At 44.0% G+C, this 15,705-nt stretch overlaps 1 protein-coding gene across 7 annotated transcripts in view; it reads right to left on the bottom strand.

Moving 5' to 3' along the window:
* rapgef2b (Rap guanine nucleotide exchange factor 2b) overlaps positions 1-14,480 on the bottom strand; it is a 139,348-nt gene extending 124,868 nt beyond the window's left edge. For all 7 annotated transcript variants that reach the window (XM_083785247.1, XM_083785242.1, XM_083785243.1 and 4 more), the window contains exon 1: positions 13,745-14,480. In XM_083785247.1, coding sequence (XP_083641373.1) covers positions 13,745-13,813 — 69 coding nt within the window. In that variant the 5' untranslated portion in view covers positions 13,814-14,480. The remainder of the gene's footprint in view (positions 1-13,744) is intronic.
* Positions 14,481-15,705: the final 1,225 nt, after the last annotated feature.

The following is a 15,705-nucleotide window of genomic DNA, read 5'->3' as shown; positions in this document are numbered from 1 at the left end:
ATTAACGGTAGCACACAGCTGCTAGCGACCCTGTCTCACACAAGGTTGTTCTTCTTTAATATGAACGGAGGCGTTTTGCACACCAGCCAGGCCACCTGATTAACGTGCTCGGGAAGAGGAGAACGGCATGGGTCCACTTCTCTACTTAGTGATGTAAGCTTTATTGAGACAGTCAGAGGGAGACGGTGTATAGGAGAGACAGGCAGTAGGAAAACTGAGACGGAGACGGCATAGGAGAGACAAACATTATAGGAAAGCTGAGAGAGACTGTGGAAGAGACAAACAGTAGAATGCTGAGAGAGTGTGTGGAAGAAGAGACAAACAGTAAGAGACAGACGGTGCAGGAGAGACAGACCATAGGAAAGCTGAGAGAGAGACAGTGTGGTCCTGTGTGGAGATATATTATTTGTTGTGCCAGGGAGGGTTGTACTATTGCAGTTGTCAGGCCAGGCGTATTAAATCTTTTAGATTTGACCAAAAGAGGAGCTATTCATGTTTCATGCTTTGGTGTTTATGAGATGATAAGCCATAGCCATATCAGTGTTTATTACTGGTCAGAAAGGTAACGGTGGTTTGTTTTGACGGATTAGCCTAAACCTACATATCACTGATATCAGTCAGTCACAATCTCCCTCCCGGGTCTGTTACTGACAGGATTAATTTGCCTCCATGTGGTCTTTATGGTTCAGGGATGCTTTAGTATAGCACAGTATATCACAGTAGTAAAACTATTTTAATGTTGCCTATATTAGATTTATCTGACACATATCGGACACATGAACTGCACTTCCTGTATCAGGGACAATCAATCAACCAATACTAAAGCAGTGCACGGCATGCATTGCACTGTGGGTTATTTTAGCTTAAATGCCACCTATAATTACATGCTCAAAATACAGACGCCACGTTGAAAATACTAAAATAGTACATGATTTGCTTAACTTTTTTGTGTAGTTTAGTTGTATAGAATTGGAATTGCTTTAATTATTGTGTGGTTATCATAAAATCCCACCTTGACTTGCCTCACGGGCACCCAGGCCGTAGCAGCCTATACAGTTAACGGCAGTGTCGTAAAGCTCACCAGATGGCGCTATGATGGATATGTACCGGTCAGCATGTTATCTGTACCTGCTAATGAGCAGTAAAGTCACGCATGTATGAAGTTCGTTGCCACGCCTCGTCAATACATAATACACTCGTGACATCTCGGTTCACGTTTGGGAACTAGTGGATTAAATCGATGCTGCCTGCATGTCTGCATGTGTACAAAGTAATATCTCTAGACTGGTAGACTCTTTGGAGTCACAGAACCAATTTTAAGCATGCAATGTTTCCATGGACCCTGTGGGACCCCCGTTTGGTTGAAATGTGCCGAGTGTGCTTCGACATCACGCGGAGGAAAATATGACATTGCCCTGCCTATAATTTAGCAACGTATAGTGAAGTAGCAGACAACCACAAACACGTGCATGATGACCCACTGACATCTGTAGCATGATGTGTGTGTGTGTGTGTGTGTGTGTGTGTGTGTGTGTGTGTGTGTGTGTGTGTGTGTGTGTGTGTGTGTGTGTGTGTGCCAATGTTGTTTTTGTAAATAACTTAAACAACCGCACCCGTCGTAACTGCCGCCATTAATGTAGTCAGTTGCTGAGATGTTCTGCAAACTTGTTTTAATCATGTGTGCCATGTCGGCCATAAGGCACTGAAGAGTGGAGGATCTACCAACAAACATGGGCTGTCCATGACCCCACCCTGGACGCTATGGGTAGACACTCTCTGGGCCTATAACGGATCATCAGTGGAATGATTTCCAAACGGTGGAGAGGGCGTTTAGAGAGACGTTGTATACAAAGAAACAGACTGAAGTGACCAATGTTGGCTGTGAATAAGTTCATATGTTGCCTATATTCTGTACATTTAGGGCTTGTTTGGACTCAAGCACTGAGACACATGAAGCTTCGAGTGAGTAGTATATCAGAAGCAACTGAAAATATTTGTGCCATTGATAATTTATTTTATAAATGTGGACTCAATTGTAGTGTGTGTGTGTGTGTGTGTGTGTGTGTGTGTGTGTGTGTGTGTGTGTGTGTGTGTGTGTGTGTGTGTGTGTGTGTGTGTGTGTGTGTCAATCAGCGCCAAACATTGCCATGTCATAGGTGTTTATACTGTGGGATGACAATGGGATCATGCTCTGAAACCTTGCCAAATGTCGACTCCTACTCATTATGTCATAGAATCTAGATGTCCGATGTCACACAGGCTGGCCACATGGAGTCAGAGATCCACACTGGATAGATCGGCTATTTCCAGTACTTAAAACTAGACTGTATTTCATTCATACTGTCTCATTCAACTGTCTCAACAACCTTCTTTCTGACGTACGCCGTTCAGATCTCTACTGTATTCTGTCACTGTACGACGAACAGAGTCATTGACATTGTTTATGCAGTCACATGTTGGACTGCAAAGCCTGACTCACATACACCGTAATGTCAAAGGCATGTCTCAGTCCCCTATGCTCACATTCCATTGAGATATTTTTAAAGCCCAAAGGAATAAAAAAAAACAAAAAAACAATGAGTTGTACTTGGAAGTCAGGGCCTCGGAAACTCCACCAGCAACCAGTAAGACCTTGCGGCCACAGAGCCAACCACAATCTTTACATAACTCTGCCTACCAACAACTCGCATTGTTTGAGAGACCGGGGGAATTATTCCCTTTGCCCAACCAACACGCAATATTTACATGACTCCTATTGTGTTTCATAGCTAAGCTACTAGCTGTGTCTGTCATCGGATGAAGAGATTCCTGTTAAATTCATACAAAATCACTGTTGGAAAAAGTGACGCGTTGTTCAGCCTCAGGGGGGAGAAAAAAAGGGTTGAAGGCCTGAAATTATGGAACACTTGAGTGTCACGTTACCTTTACCCTGTCACATTGACCTTTATGCCCCAAAAAGTCTTTTAAAATGCACAATTTTGTACTTTTTGTACTACAGTGGTTCTCAAAAATAATTATTTCAAGGACCCCTAAATTGATATTTGGCTGCAGACTGCCATCTGAAAAGGTTTTATAGAGACCCAATAAGAGAAGAAGTGTGTCTATTTCAAAAGTATACCAAATTGTTCCAAATTCTTCAGAAATAGCAGATCTACCCGTGGTGAGCTTGTAAATCGGTTATGTCCATGCATTCACAATAAAAGAAAACAATGATCTGATTGTCCTTTAGCTTCTTTCTTATTGCATCCTTCGTATATTGCAGGGTTTGAATGGTGAACTTCAGATAAGGACTGCAAAAAACGCCCCAAAACAAAATGGCCTAGTTGTTATAGTCCGCAGGGCTTTGGACAAACTCTTCAAAAAGCACATGGAAACATCTGTGTCCACATCCAAAACAAGGATCACAATTAATCTTTTCTTCACACTAATCCTGCTGAAAGCTGTGGCAGGAACAGCAACAACCACAAGATTGTTCCAGAAAACAAGCAGCTGAGAGAAGCTTATTGCCTAATTTATGCTTTTGTCGTACGACAGCATCGCGCATCAGACATAGGCGATCTACAAGCCTACAGCGCTTCATGAGAGCAACACATTGTGAGGCTTGTAAATCGGCTATGTTTGGTGCACAACACCATCATATGATTAAGTATATGAGTTAGGAGTGAAAGCTAAACCTTGCTGTTAGTGTTGCAACTATCCCTTATATTTCTGCCATTCTAAAGGCTCGTTTTGTGATGCCTTTTTCTTTATTTATTTCTTTCAACAACAAAAAAATGTATTGTTTTGAAATCAATTAGTTTGATTAATTCCCTGTACACAAAGCTCAGATGTGAACTGGCTCAAAAGGTAAAATTGTAGATATAGGGCTCCATCTTGCCCTTATCCATAAACTTATTTGCACATTTTTTTACTATCTTGAAAATCATTTTAAAATAGTTCAACTAGCCGATCTACATCTACACGTTGTGAGCTTGTAGATCAGCTATTTGAACTATTTTAAAAGGTTTTTTTAAATAGTAAAATAATGGCAAATAAATTCAGGGATAAGGGTTAAGATATAGCCCATTATATAATCTGCCAACACGTGCTAATTGTTGTTTGTTGATTCATGCAGAGCACTGCTTGAACTTCTGATACTGAACACTACCAGGCATATAATCTGACCCGTGTGGCTGGAATGTTAATCCCACATACCCCATAATCTTAATATTCTGATCACAGTTATTAAAAAAGGATTAATTAGGTGTCTGGTTTAATTTGGAGTACAATAGGCTACGCTCTATAATTAGATGATTTGCACGTGAAATACTCTGTCTGGCTGGTTTACTGTGACTCTCCTTAAACGGTTGCATCGATCGACCCTTTGCTATATTACCGTTCCTGGAATCCATCTATGCCAAGTCATAACATTAACTCAGTCACACAGCTGTGTTTTACAGTGCTTTTGATCCTGATTTGTTCCGTCATGCCTTATGCCAACAGCGTTTCTCTTTTACTATCAGCTGGTCCAGAGGGCAGTTGATTGGCTGACATCAGCTGAAACAGCTGATTCATATCCCTGACTGTCAGAGAGCAGAAGCAGCAGCTGTCATTGTTAATGGATGTGCCATTGTCAGAATGCAAACCGCAGCAACAGCAGTCTGACAGCAGCGACGGCCAGCAGAAACGTTTGCCGTAAAAAAAAAAGAGAGAGAGACAAATAGGGAACAAATAGAAAACCCTGGTCCACTCATCGGGACTGACCGACCGACCGGCCTCGCTACCAGAGCCTCCACCACGTCCAATCTGATCCTCTCTGGAATGTTGGACGGCTTTTGCCACCCCCTGCTCGCTCCCCCCCCCCCCCCCCCCCCCCCCCCGCGCTTCCTGCTTTTGGAGAAATAATTCTAACTGGAGACTTGGAGATGGTTATCTACTCTGAAGCTGAAGACCTCTGTGTCATGAAAAGGGTTAAATAAAATGGACGGACAGTCAGCAAAGCGGGCAGGGCACTCAGAGAAAGAGTCAGAGAGACCATAATTGTCAGATCTGTTCTCTTTCCTCTCCGACTGCTTTGTGAGTCAACGGTATCGACCTTCGACCAGAACCACAAACACACACACACACATCCATCAGATGATGTAACTCCCTCTCCTCTGTCAACCCACCGACACCTCCAAGTCACCTCTGCACTCTTTCTGATGACAACAACCCAGAACATGACTTCCTGTATGTATTCTAGCAGTAATAATGAGGCAGTAATAATAATCAGAACTACCTACTAGACTAGGCCCATGCATTAGGCCTGTTTTAATACTGTGACATTTTGCTCATGGCATTGGCGCCTCGAACCCCTGATGGAACTAATTGTCTCTGGCCCTGTTTGACCTCAAGTGAGCCGTTATATCCCAGATGGTTTCCGACCACTTAAGACACAACCCCGTTTTCATTAATCATCCGTGTCCCCGTGGAGCTCAGAATCACCTTGTAGGTTAGCGCTGCCTTGACGCAACCGAGGCCCGGCTGTCAACCCCCCCCCCCCCCCCTCCCCACCCAGCCAGGAGGGCTTGCATAATGTCAGCATGATGCATGGCTGTGGAGGAGTGGATGTTTTGACATCGTTAAAAAGTACTCCACTGAATAAGCACAACTAGTCCACAAGCAAATACGATTAATATGATAATCAGTATTTTATTTGGGCTTTTTGTCAATCAATCAATGCCAACGTACACTTTCACTGGGAAACTTGAACCAATGACGGCTCAGAGCATGGCTCAAAACAGCCAATTAGAGGCTGTGTTTTGGTCACTGTGTGGGCAGTTTATTTTTTCCTTCCCTCCCGAATTCAAGGCTCTGTTTTTAAACGAGGATGAACAACGTCACTGTGGCCACTCTCCCTCTCTCCCTCTCTCTCTTTCTCTCTCTCTCTCTCTCAGAGCTGTGTGACCACTTTAGCAAGCGCCTGCCTCCACTCTTCCAAATACAAGAATAACATGTGACATCATTTGCAATTTTGCAGTTGTACGGGCCTGGCACAGCGGCACGCTGCCATGCATGCATGCACGCACGCACGCACGCGCACACGCACACACCATAGAGTTATATATCTATAGAGAAGACACCCGAGTTCTCCTCCCATCCACTTGCATTAAGTTGCTCAAAAGCGCATGAGGCGGATTCACTCCTCCTTCCTGGTAGGAACAGAGTGCATTCTGGGATTGATTGGTTACAAACACATGAACGCGCTGCCGTTGACTATCATTGTGCCGTTTGTGCGCGTTCACGTATGAAACATTCGTTCACGTGTCATGGCCCCAATCACATGAACGTGCGCAATGATAGTCAACGGAGCAGCGCTGGCTCGAGCTGCACTACCAAATCCGGCCACTATGTCCATTTCGCCTCAGGGTTTCCTCTGGGTGCCTTCTCTAGAAATATATACTCTAGGGGCATGGTGGCACAGTTGGTAGTGCTGTCGCCTCACAGCTAGAAGGTCCTGGGTTCGATTCCCGCTCGGGGCGCTGTGGGTGCTGGCGGCGTGTTTCCTCCTCCGCGTCATCAGTGCCCATACCCGAAGGCGGGGTTGGCGAAAGGGCCTTTCTGTGTGGAGTTTGCATGTTCTCCCCGTGTCCCCTAGGGTAGGTACCCACCGTACCCTCACAAAAACATGCAGTAATCCTGGTCTCTAAACTGCCTCCCCCTGGCCAGCCGGGGCGCCTGATGGAGGGGAAAGGAACTGGTTGGAATAACGTGTTCCTTCCACGCGCTACGTCCAACCAGGGAAACTCCCCCCTGTCAGGTGTAAAGGAGCAACTTGGACACTCAAGCATGAAGGAAGCATGAGTTAAGTCCGTTGCTCTCCCCAGGTTGGCGGAGGGTGTGTAGAGCCCAGGATCACATTAGATGATTGACACAGGGGTGAAAAATGGGTTACAAAATCGTGGGATAAAAAATATATAAAAAAAAAAGAAATATATACTCTAAGGCGCACACACACACACACACACACACACACACACACACACACACACACACACACACACACACACACACACACACACACACACACACACACACACACACACACACACACACACACACACACACACACACACACACACACACACACACACACACTCTGACTCTGGGAAACTCCACGGTACGTCCAGCACCCGGTAGTACTATAGGACAACATCTCCACAGAAGTCTTTCACTTTGGTTAACTTCGACGACAGATCGGCAGGGGGTTATAAATAAGACTCTCAGAATGCTTTGTGACTCGGTGACGAAAATGGAACAGAGGTCACCAAAGCAACGAGCAGCTTGCTGGAATAAAAATAAAACAAACTCTCTGCTTTATGCGGAAGAGGGGAAAAGAGAAGCTCCTTCCTGACAGGAGTTCAAAAAGCATCCTGACGTTTATCCTCTTCCTGCTTGTAGCCGGCAGGAAGCTGACAGACGGACGGACACTTGGGCTATCAACGCTCAAGACACAATAGGTAGAAACTGCTTCCTTCACAGGATGATTAGAGCCGCTATGCTTTCAGCAGCGGTCCTCAAAGCAGGGCCCGGGGATCCCCCAACAGGAACACCAACAAACTGGCCTCAAAACACAGTCACGCCAGGCGTAAATGGTAAATGGTGCATTTATATAGCGCCTTTATCCAAGGCGCTTTATATAGATTGTGCATTACATTCACCCATTCACACACACATTCATACACCGATGGCGGCGGAAACCATGCAAGGCACCAACTAGCACATCAGGAGCAATTAGGGGTTCAGTTTCTTGCTCAAGGACACTTCTACACTAACTCTGGTGGAGTATATATGAATAGAGATGACATCCGAGTTCTCCTTCCATCCACTTGCATTAAGTTGCTCAAAAGCGCATGAGGCGATTTCACTCCTCCTTCCGTGTAGGAACAGAGTGCATTCTGGGATGGATTGCAATAGTGAGTGGGCCCAAACACATGAAGGCGCTGCCGTTGAACGCGCACGAGCGTGCGTCCGTCGTGAACGTGCACAATGATAGTCAACGGACCAGCGCGTTCATGTGTTTGTGCCCACGCTGCAATACCATATTCGGCCACTATGTCCATTTCGCCTCAGAGTTTCCTCTGAGTGCCTTCTCTATTCATATATACTCTAAGGTCCGAACTGACAACCCAACCAGCCACTCTACCCCTAAGCCACCGCTGCATACAGCCGGTGCCGCGGAACTGCTCAGGCTGGTATTCCTAAAAGTAAACTATGCTTAGACAGTTAAACCTAACCAAGTTATTCCTAACCTTAACCTCAGTAAAACTGTGCCTAACCCTAAACTTATTTCTAACAATATTCTCAGTAAAAGCAGATACAAGAATACAAGAACGGTCCCACCGAGCAGTCAGCATGAGGTCGGCGGGGAAAAGAACGAGGGCGAGCGTGTTTTAAGGTGAGAATTCAGGATACCCTTGAGGGGGCTCCAGATGGGGGTCTATGGCCTAATGCATATCAAACCGAGGGTCCTTGAAATTAAAGAGGTTGGAAATCACTTCTAACTTTAGTGCCACATGATTGAACCAACGTTCACATGAAGCTGTAGGCTGTGAAACAATGTGCTGTTTTATTGTCAGACCCCCTGCTCTGGTAAACGTGGAACTACGAAACACTCTATTCTTGATTCCAAATATATGTATGTTTTGGAATAAAAAATGTAGATTTCTTGGCGGTAATGGTGGGGGCTCTTCATCATTTAGCTGTCATGAAAATAAATCAGGCGTATACTTCTGCATTTCACAGAGGAAATCAATCACTATGCAATATGCATATGATTATCTCTCATCTATCATCGGAATCAGTGAGGTTACACTTTATCGCTTCATTTATACTCTGTCACGGTAAGCCTTGCTAAGCCAAGAGGCCCATAGGGCTCCTGTTGTAGCGTGAGGCAGCTTGATGTACAAGTAAACCTGACATGCTAGTATGTCACAGGTACTTACCCCCAATCCAACCCTTGATGCTGAGTGCCAAGCAGGGAGGCATTGGCCGGGTCCCATTATTCAGAGTCTTCGGTATGACCCGGCCGAACCCGATCGAACCCCGACCTCCCAGTTTCAGGGCGAACACTCTAACCACAAGGCCACTGAGCTGGTAACTCCGCCAAGGAATTTCATATAATGGAGTGAAGTCGCACGACTTAGTATAAATCAAGCTTATATTGTATGGTCGTTACTGTCTGAGACTAGTGATGTATAGGTCACTTGTGACCTGCGGGTCCAACAGATCTGACCTGCAATGGGCTATATGTACACACGCCATATTTTAGAAAGAACCTGAACCCCTTCCACCCTTCCCTACTTCCTCCACAAGGTCTGTTCCATTCTGGTCAAAAAGAGTCAGGGTGCTGCGTGCTGCCATTGTGCACGTTGGCTCACTGGAAAGACTCTGCTACACCACTGGGTCTCAAAGTGTCCTTGAGTGGGTTCCAAATGGCCCCGTACAGGTGTGTAACTCTGAGAGTGTACCCTAGTGTAAGGGGTCCCATAAGGACCTGTAAGGGTCCATTTGGTTCCATGTGTAGAGGTATAAGAGGCTTGAGAACAACTGCACACAAGAGCCTTAATCAGTATCATCGGTAACACACTATATGACATTTACCTATGAGGTTACCGATACAGAAATTCATGTATATTTTACTGTTGTTTTGTGTCCCTATGGATTGGAATACCAGCTAATTGTCCGCTTGAACGCTAGCATCTCTATTCTGGGGGGAACATTTACAACAACAAAAATAGCAGATGCACAAGCTCACAACATGTCACATTTGCAACTGGCTGTGAGCTTGTAGATATGGCCATTCTTCTTTGGCAGTATAGAGCAGTGGTTCTCAAACTTTTTAATTTCAAGAATTCCCATAACTCTGATGGAATGAAGTTGCAATTCATAAGAGCAGTGCTTCTCAAACATTTTACACATAAGTTCCAATTGTACACCCTCAGAGTTACAGACCTTTTAGGGTCCATTTGGAAGTTGGAACCCCCTCCTCAAGGACCCCTGGGTGTCCCTGTGCACCAGTTTGAGAACAACTGGTATAGAGGGTCTAAGTGACTACATGTACATTTTGTCTCTGTAACTCTTCTAGATATTCTTAGCTTGGGTTAAGCTACAATAGGAGGAAAGCCTATCTGTGTCCTGTGCCCCTGTCCCTGACACACAGGGCAGGGGGCAGAGCTGTGGAGAAATGGGCAGGCGGCCTTTGGCTCTGGACACCTGGCTAAACAATAACACAGATGACATGTCATGAATGCTACTTCATCTTTAAGGAGAGGGGAGGGGAGGGGGGGGGTAGAGGAGAGGAGAGGAGAGGAGAGGAGAGGAGAGGAGAGGAGAGGAGAGGAGAGGAGAGGAGAGGAGGCTGCATCGTTTTAATAACCAAATAATTAACCACAGTGGTCGTTGCAATTTACAAATACCAGTTTTCCAAACAACATGTATATGATTAAGGTTTCATTTTACGCATTGAGAAAACTAAAGGGAAAATGTGACACAAACGCAAATGTTCAGGATTTGCTCAGCTTAAATAAACAGAAAGAGCTTTAGTTACTCAGGTGATTTTGATTCCTGAGGCTAGACATTCTGCAACAGCTCTCTGAAAACACCTTAATCCCCTCTGAGAAAATACTGAGGTTGTAGAGACAGACATATTACAGACATACAGACAGACTCCGTCTCCGGGAGGAATAGAAAAGATTCCAATAGCAATCTAGATGATGATGAATGGTGCAGAGTAGACTGAGATGAAGGTCTGGGTCCCTCCCACCAACAGATCCTAGAAGCTAACCGTTGGCTAATCCTGACAAGAGGGGCGCCGTCAACCCCATTAGGATAGACTGTCAGACAACACAGGGTCAACCACCAACTGAACAGCTGAATTAGAATGATCTGAAAGGTGTACTGTAGCCCCTACAGTAACTATTACAGAATCTGAAAGGTGTACTGTAGCCCCTACAGTAACTATTACCAACAAGCAGGGACACGTTTAATAGTCCCAGACTGTGGATCGATACGGAAAACCATTCTGTCAGTGTTCTGCAGAGCGTTCCACTACTATGAATATTAATAACTATGCGTCCCTTCACTGTGGATTGTGAATGTTTTGAGCTTGATTTGATGCGGTGGTGTTACTGTACTCCTGACCTCCATCCCTGCTTGCACGACCTGCAGTGTTAATTAATATCATGATTTACAACTACTGGAAAGAAGATACAACCTATAAGGCTTCCGACATTGTAAAGAGAAATACTTCTAGCCTACTAGACAAAACAGTCAATGTACAGTACATATGAAAAACTATTAATATTATGAAACAATGTTGTCCTTATATGTCATTGATTGTTATTCTTAATATTGCCACTAGCCAAGCCGTTACTGGTCCAAAACAAGTTCCTGTACCTACATTGTACTTGTTTTATAACTGATTCTGATTACAGCTTGGACTGAATTATGGATGAATTTAGCTCCCTACCAGTGCATGCCAAATTCTGCCTTCTATAGTATTTTGTCAACCTAAATTATTATCATAGCAACCATCCGTCGTGTCAATGACCATACCGACTCGAGTCTAGTCTGGTTGACAGCCCATCAATGACATCACAATTGTTTCCTCAATAATATCCCATACAGTCCCATACAGCAGCGTCTGGTTGGGCCACCGGCCACAGCCTTCTGGTTTAAGTGGTGGCCTATTGATTGATTGATTGATTGTGTATGCATTGCGTGTAAAGCTTTTGTTGAAAACAGATTCAGACCAAGACAAATTGGTGGCATTAGTAGACTATATACTCACAGATGATGACATCAGAGTTGTTTCCTAAATAATATCACATACATCAGCGGAGGCAGTTCGGCCACAGCCTTCTGGTTTAAGTGGTGTCCTATTGATTGATTGTGTATTCATTGTGTGTAAAGCTACTTTTGTTGAAACAGATTCAGACCAAGACAAAGTAGTGGCATTAGTAGACTATACTCATAGATGATGTGCAGCCTTTCAGAAGAAATGAGCCTAAATGAAAGAGCTTGAAATCAGTCTGAAAAGAGAGCTGAGCCAGAAGGCAAGCTTTGCCTTCTGGCTCAGCTCTCTCTGTCTGCGGAGCAATCTTCGTTCCTACTCTCACCTATGGTCAAGTTCAGTTCAGTCACGCGAGAGAGACTGAGTATAAACCGCTGCTTCTTCGCTTGGAAAGGAGCCAGCTTAGGTGGTTCGGGCATTTGGTGAGGATGCCTCCCGAGTCCCAAGCCTAGGGATGTCCTCGAATGCACGTTCCACTGGAAGGAGACCCCTGGGAAGACCAAGGATCAGATGGAGAGATAATATCTCCAAAATTCTCTTGGAACGCCTCGGGATCCCCCACGTTACTAAATGTTGCTCTGGAGAGGAAGTCTGGAGCTCTCGCTCTGGTGGAGCTATTCCCCCGTGACCCGACTACGGATAAGCGGTTGAAGATGGATGGATGATGGATGGATGGAAATCAGCCTGGTAGTAACTCTAACTGTGATATTATTATAATATTACACCACTGGAAAAACACACACACACACACACACACACACACACACACACACACAGCCAAGCTAGTTGCATGAACCCGAAACTATTCATGCTCAAAGCATCCCTGCCCGACTTCCTGTCAATAATGGGTATCAGTCCATAATACTGTGATGATAGAAATACACCGCAAACAGGCAAAAGGGGAAACTGCCAACTGGTAACCTCTTTTTCAATCTCAACACAGTAAATGTGGACTGACACCGAGGATTTTCCTGCGAAGGCTTCATCCTGGAGGAGCCAGTTGTCCTAAAGCAGTGGTTCTCTTTGGGGCCCAGAGACCCCCAGGGGTCCTTGAAGGGGTTCTGGAGGGTCTCCAGATAAAATACAAACATACAGTAGATAGATCGATAAATAGATAGGAGTACAAGGAATTCAGGACCAAATAGCAAACCATATCAGACTAAACAGTAAATAAACAACTATGTAGATAGATAGATAGATAGATAGATAGATAGATAGATAGATAGATAGATAGATAGATAGATAGATAGATAGATAGATAGATAGATACTGCTTAGGCCTAATGCATATAAAATTGTTTTTTTTTAAATGAATAAGGATGAGAAGCGCAGCCCTTCGGCCACCCTGGTTCTACCAGGCAGAGACACAGAGCTGTGTTTTGCAACCCCAAGCATACTGTGGGTTCAAAAACCCCACCACCACAGCCCAGACGTATTCGGACCTGAATGGCAACAGATTACAGATTACACACACACAGGCTGGACACCCTCTTAACCTGTGTGACGTGACTGTGAGGTTGACCACAGGAGGAATCAATACTAGTGCATCCTACAATCTGGACTCATTATTATATATATATATATATATATATATATATATATATATATATATACACACACATGTATTTATTTATTTATACCAGGATTTGCTCCTGTGTCCTGCAATGACAAGATATTGCAGCTAGTCAGTTAGAATTAGATGTTAAATAAATATAAGAAAATATATTGGCAGGTAATTTGTATAGCCATTGTGTATTTTAATTGTTCACACCTCTTATTATGACAGACTGGTCAGTGGTCACCATGTTGCATCAATGAACAGCGGCAGCACAATGGCGCAAGCAACACGTACGTAGCTGTGCACGAGAAAACAATAAATCATAACAGCAACGAAAAGCTCATAAATAATCAAACATAAATAATTTGGTCTGACCTGTTGCGTCCTTTCGGCCGGATTCATCATCACAGCCTGCCGAAAGCTGTTATCCACATAAGACGCCATTGTGTTTCCGATTAAAACTGGGAAATCCTTTTCCTTCTCGGTTTCCAAAAAAAAAAAAGAATATTATCCCAGCAGTTTTGATATTTACAGAGCACCAGAACGGATGGGATGGTCTTTATTGTTGCTCCGTTGGTGTGAGCCCCCGGCGGGGCAACAGGGCCCAGCCTGTCCCCTTCGTCGGGGTGTCTGTCTTCTGTAGTCTGTCCCCAAAGCCACCACCCCAGGAGGACAACTTATTCTATCAGTCTAACAGCGGAGAGAGAGAGAGAGAAGAGACGAGATAATGCTCTTCAGTATCTGATAGCCTAATTAAAAAAAAGGTTGCAGTATCTATCAGGGTGAACTGATTCCGTCACTGTATAAGCTCATTAAAGACAGCATTTCTTCGTCTGTCTTCTTCGGCATTCTGCTGCCTGCCTGTCGACGAAAAAATACATTCCCCGTGTTTTAGACTGAGTCCCCAAAGGGGAAAAAAAAGAAAGAGAGAGAGAGGAAAAAAAGGCAAAGTGGTCCAGACATAGCCGTTATCCTGACAATAATAACAAGGTGTCCATTATGAGGCCTGGATGGACGCGGTCACTGAGAGAATGTCACCATAAAAAGCATGTTTTGATGGGTTGGTTTAAAAGTAACGCTGCTGGTTTCTGGTTCTGTTGTATTCCACCATGGTGACAGAAACCAAAGCACTGCGTGCCGTCAACACACACAACGACAGGACAATGTGGTATGTCCGCTCTGTGATTTCAAAATAAAAGCCTCTGATCTAAAAGGGTGAAATTTATTTGTCAGGGCTCCTCAGTCCTCACTCCTCAGACTTGCAGTTCATTCATAAAAAAAACAGGATACTGCTATTAAAAAAAACATCAAGACATATTAAAAAGTTAAAGTATTAAAATAAAACATACTTTCATTTAAAAGGTAAAAAGCCAAGGCCTATTCATAGGCTAGTAAAACATCTTTGCTGTATGTCAGAACACTATTTTTCTAAAATCTTATATCTGTGATTATGAAGGAAATTGTTATTTCTTAATGGTCTCTGACTGTAGCCTACTATACAATAGCCTTATATTTGGAGATGTACTAAGCCAAATGAACTAATTAAGCTGTAAGCTAGACACTAACTTTAAACTAAACCATTTCCAGATTAATCCAGTTTGATTAATTGTATGCTACCTTTAGTTGTTAACTTGTTTGACATTATTTATCTACCTATGCACTACAACGTCATTTGTATAATTAATTTGTGACGATGCACATACACTACACAGCACTCTTCTCAGTCTTCTGTTTAAATGGCATGGGTGTCTCCATTGCAACATACCATTTTTATTTATGTTACCTTTATTTCATTCCCATCTGCTTGTTGATATAGAATAGATCAATGGTTCTCAAATCTTTTCATGTCAATGACGGTAAAGGACCCCTTACCCTACATTTATGATTAATGTGTATTTTATTTGGTCAAGGACCTCCATCTGAAAAGATTTTGTGCCAAAATCTGCATGTAAGATTTGTGGTGTTAACATTTTCATATTCAGACATTTTCAAAGAATGTCAAGATGTTTAAATAGCTAGGGCCACATGGGGGTCCCTCCCTGTGCCTGGAACACCTTTGGGAACACCATGCATTATTAGGCTACACTCTCTATAACCACATAAGGGTCCATTTGGTTCCTAACTATCCATCATTTATCTGGGGACCCCCTGCCCCCGGAACCCCCCTCAAGGAACCCTGGGGGCCGGTCCCCGGACCCCACTTTGAGAACTAAGATGTTCTTTCTACATGCAAATTAGTGGCACTTCCGGCTGCTCTCTAGCTCAGTGTGACTAACATGACAGAGGGGGAGGCTACTGGGCGAGTCCATTTAGAAAAATGGAGCTCGAGGACAATG

Source organism: Protomyctophum parallelum (genome assembly GCF_964188405.1).
Source record: "Protomyctophum parallelum genome assembly, chromosome: 16".
NCBI classification, from domain to species: domain Eukaryota; kingdom Metazoa; phylum Chordata; class Actinopteri; order Myctophiformes; family Myctophidae; genus Protomyctophum; species Protomyctophum parallelum.
This window is presented reverse-complemented; position numbering and strand designations above follow the sequence as displayed.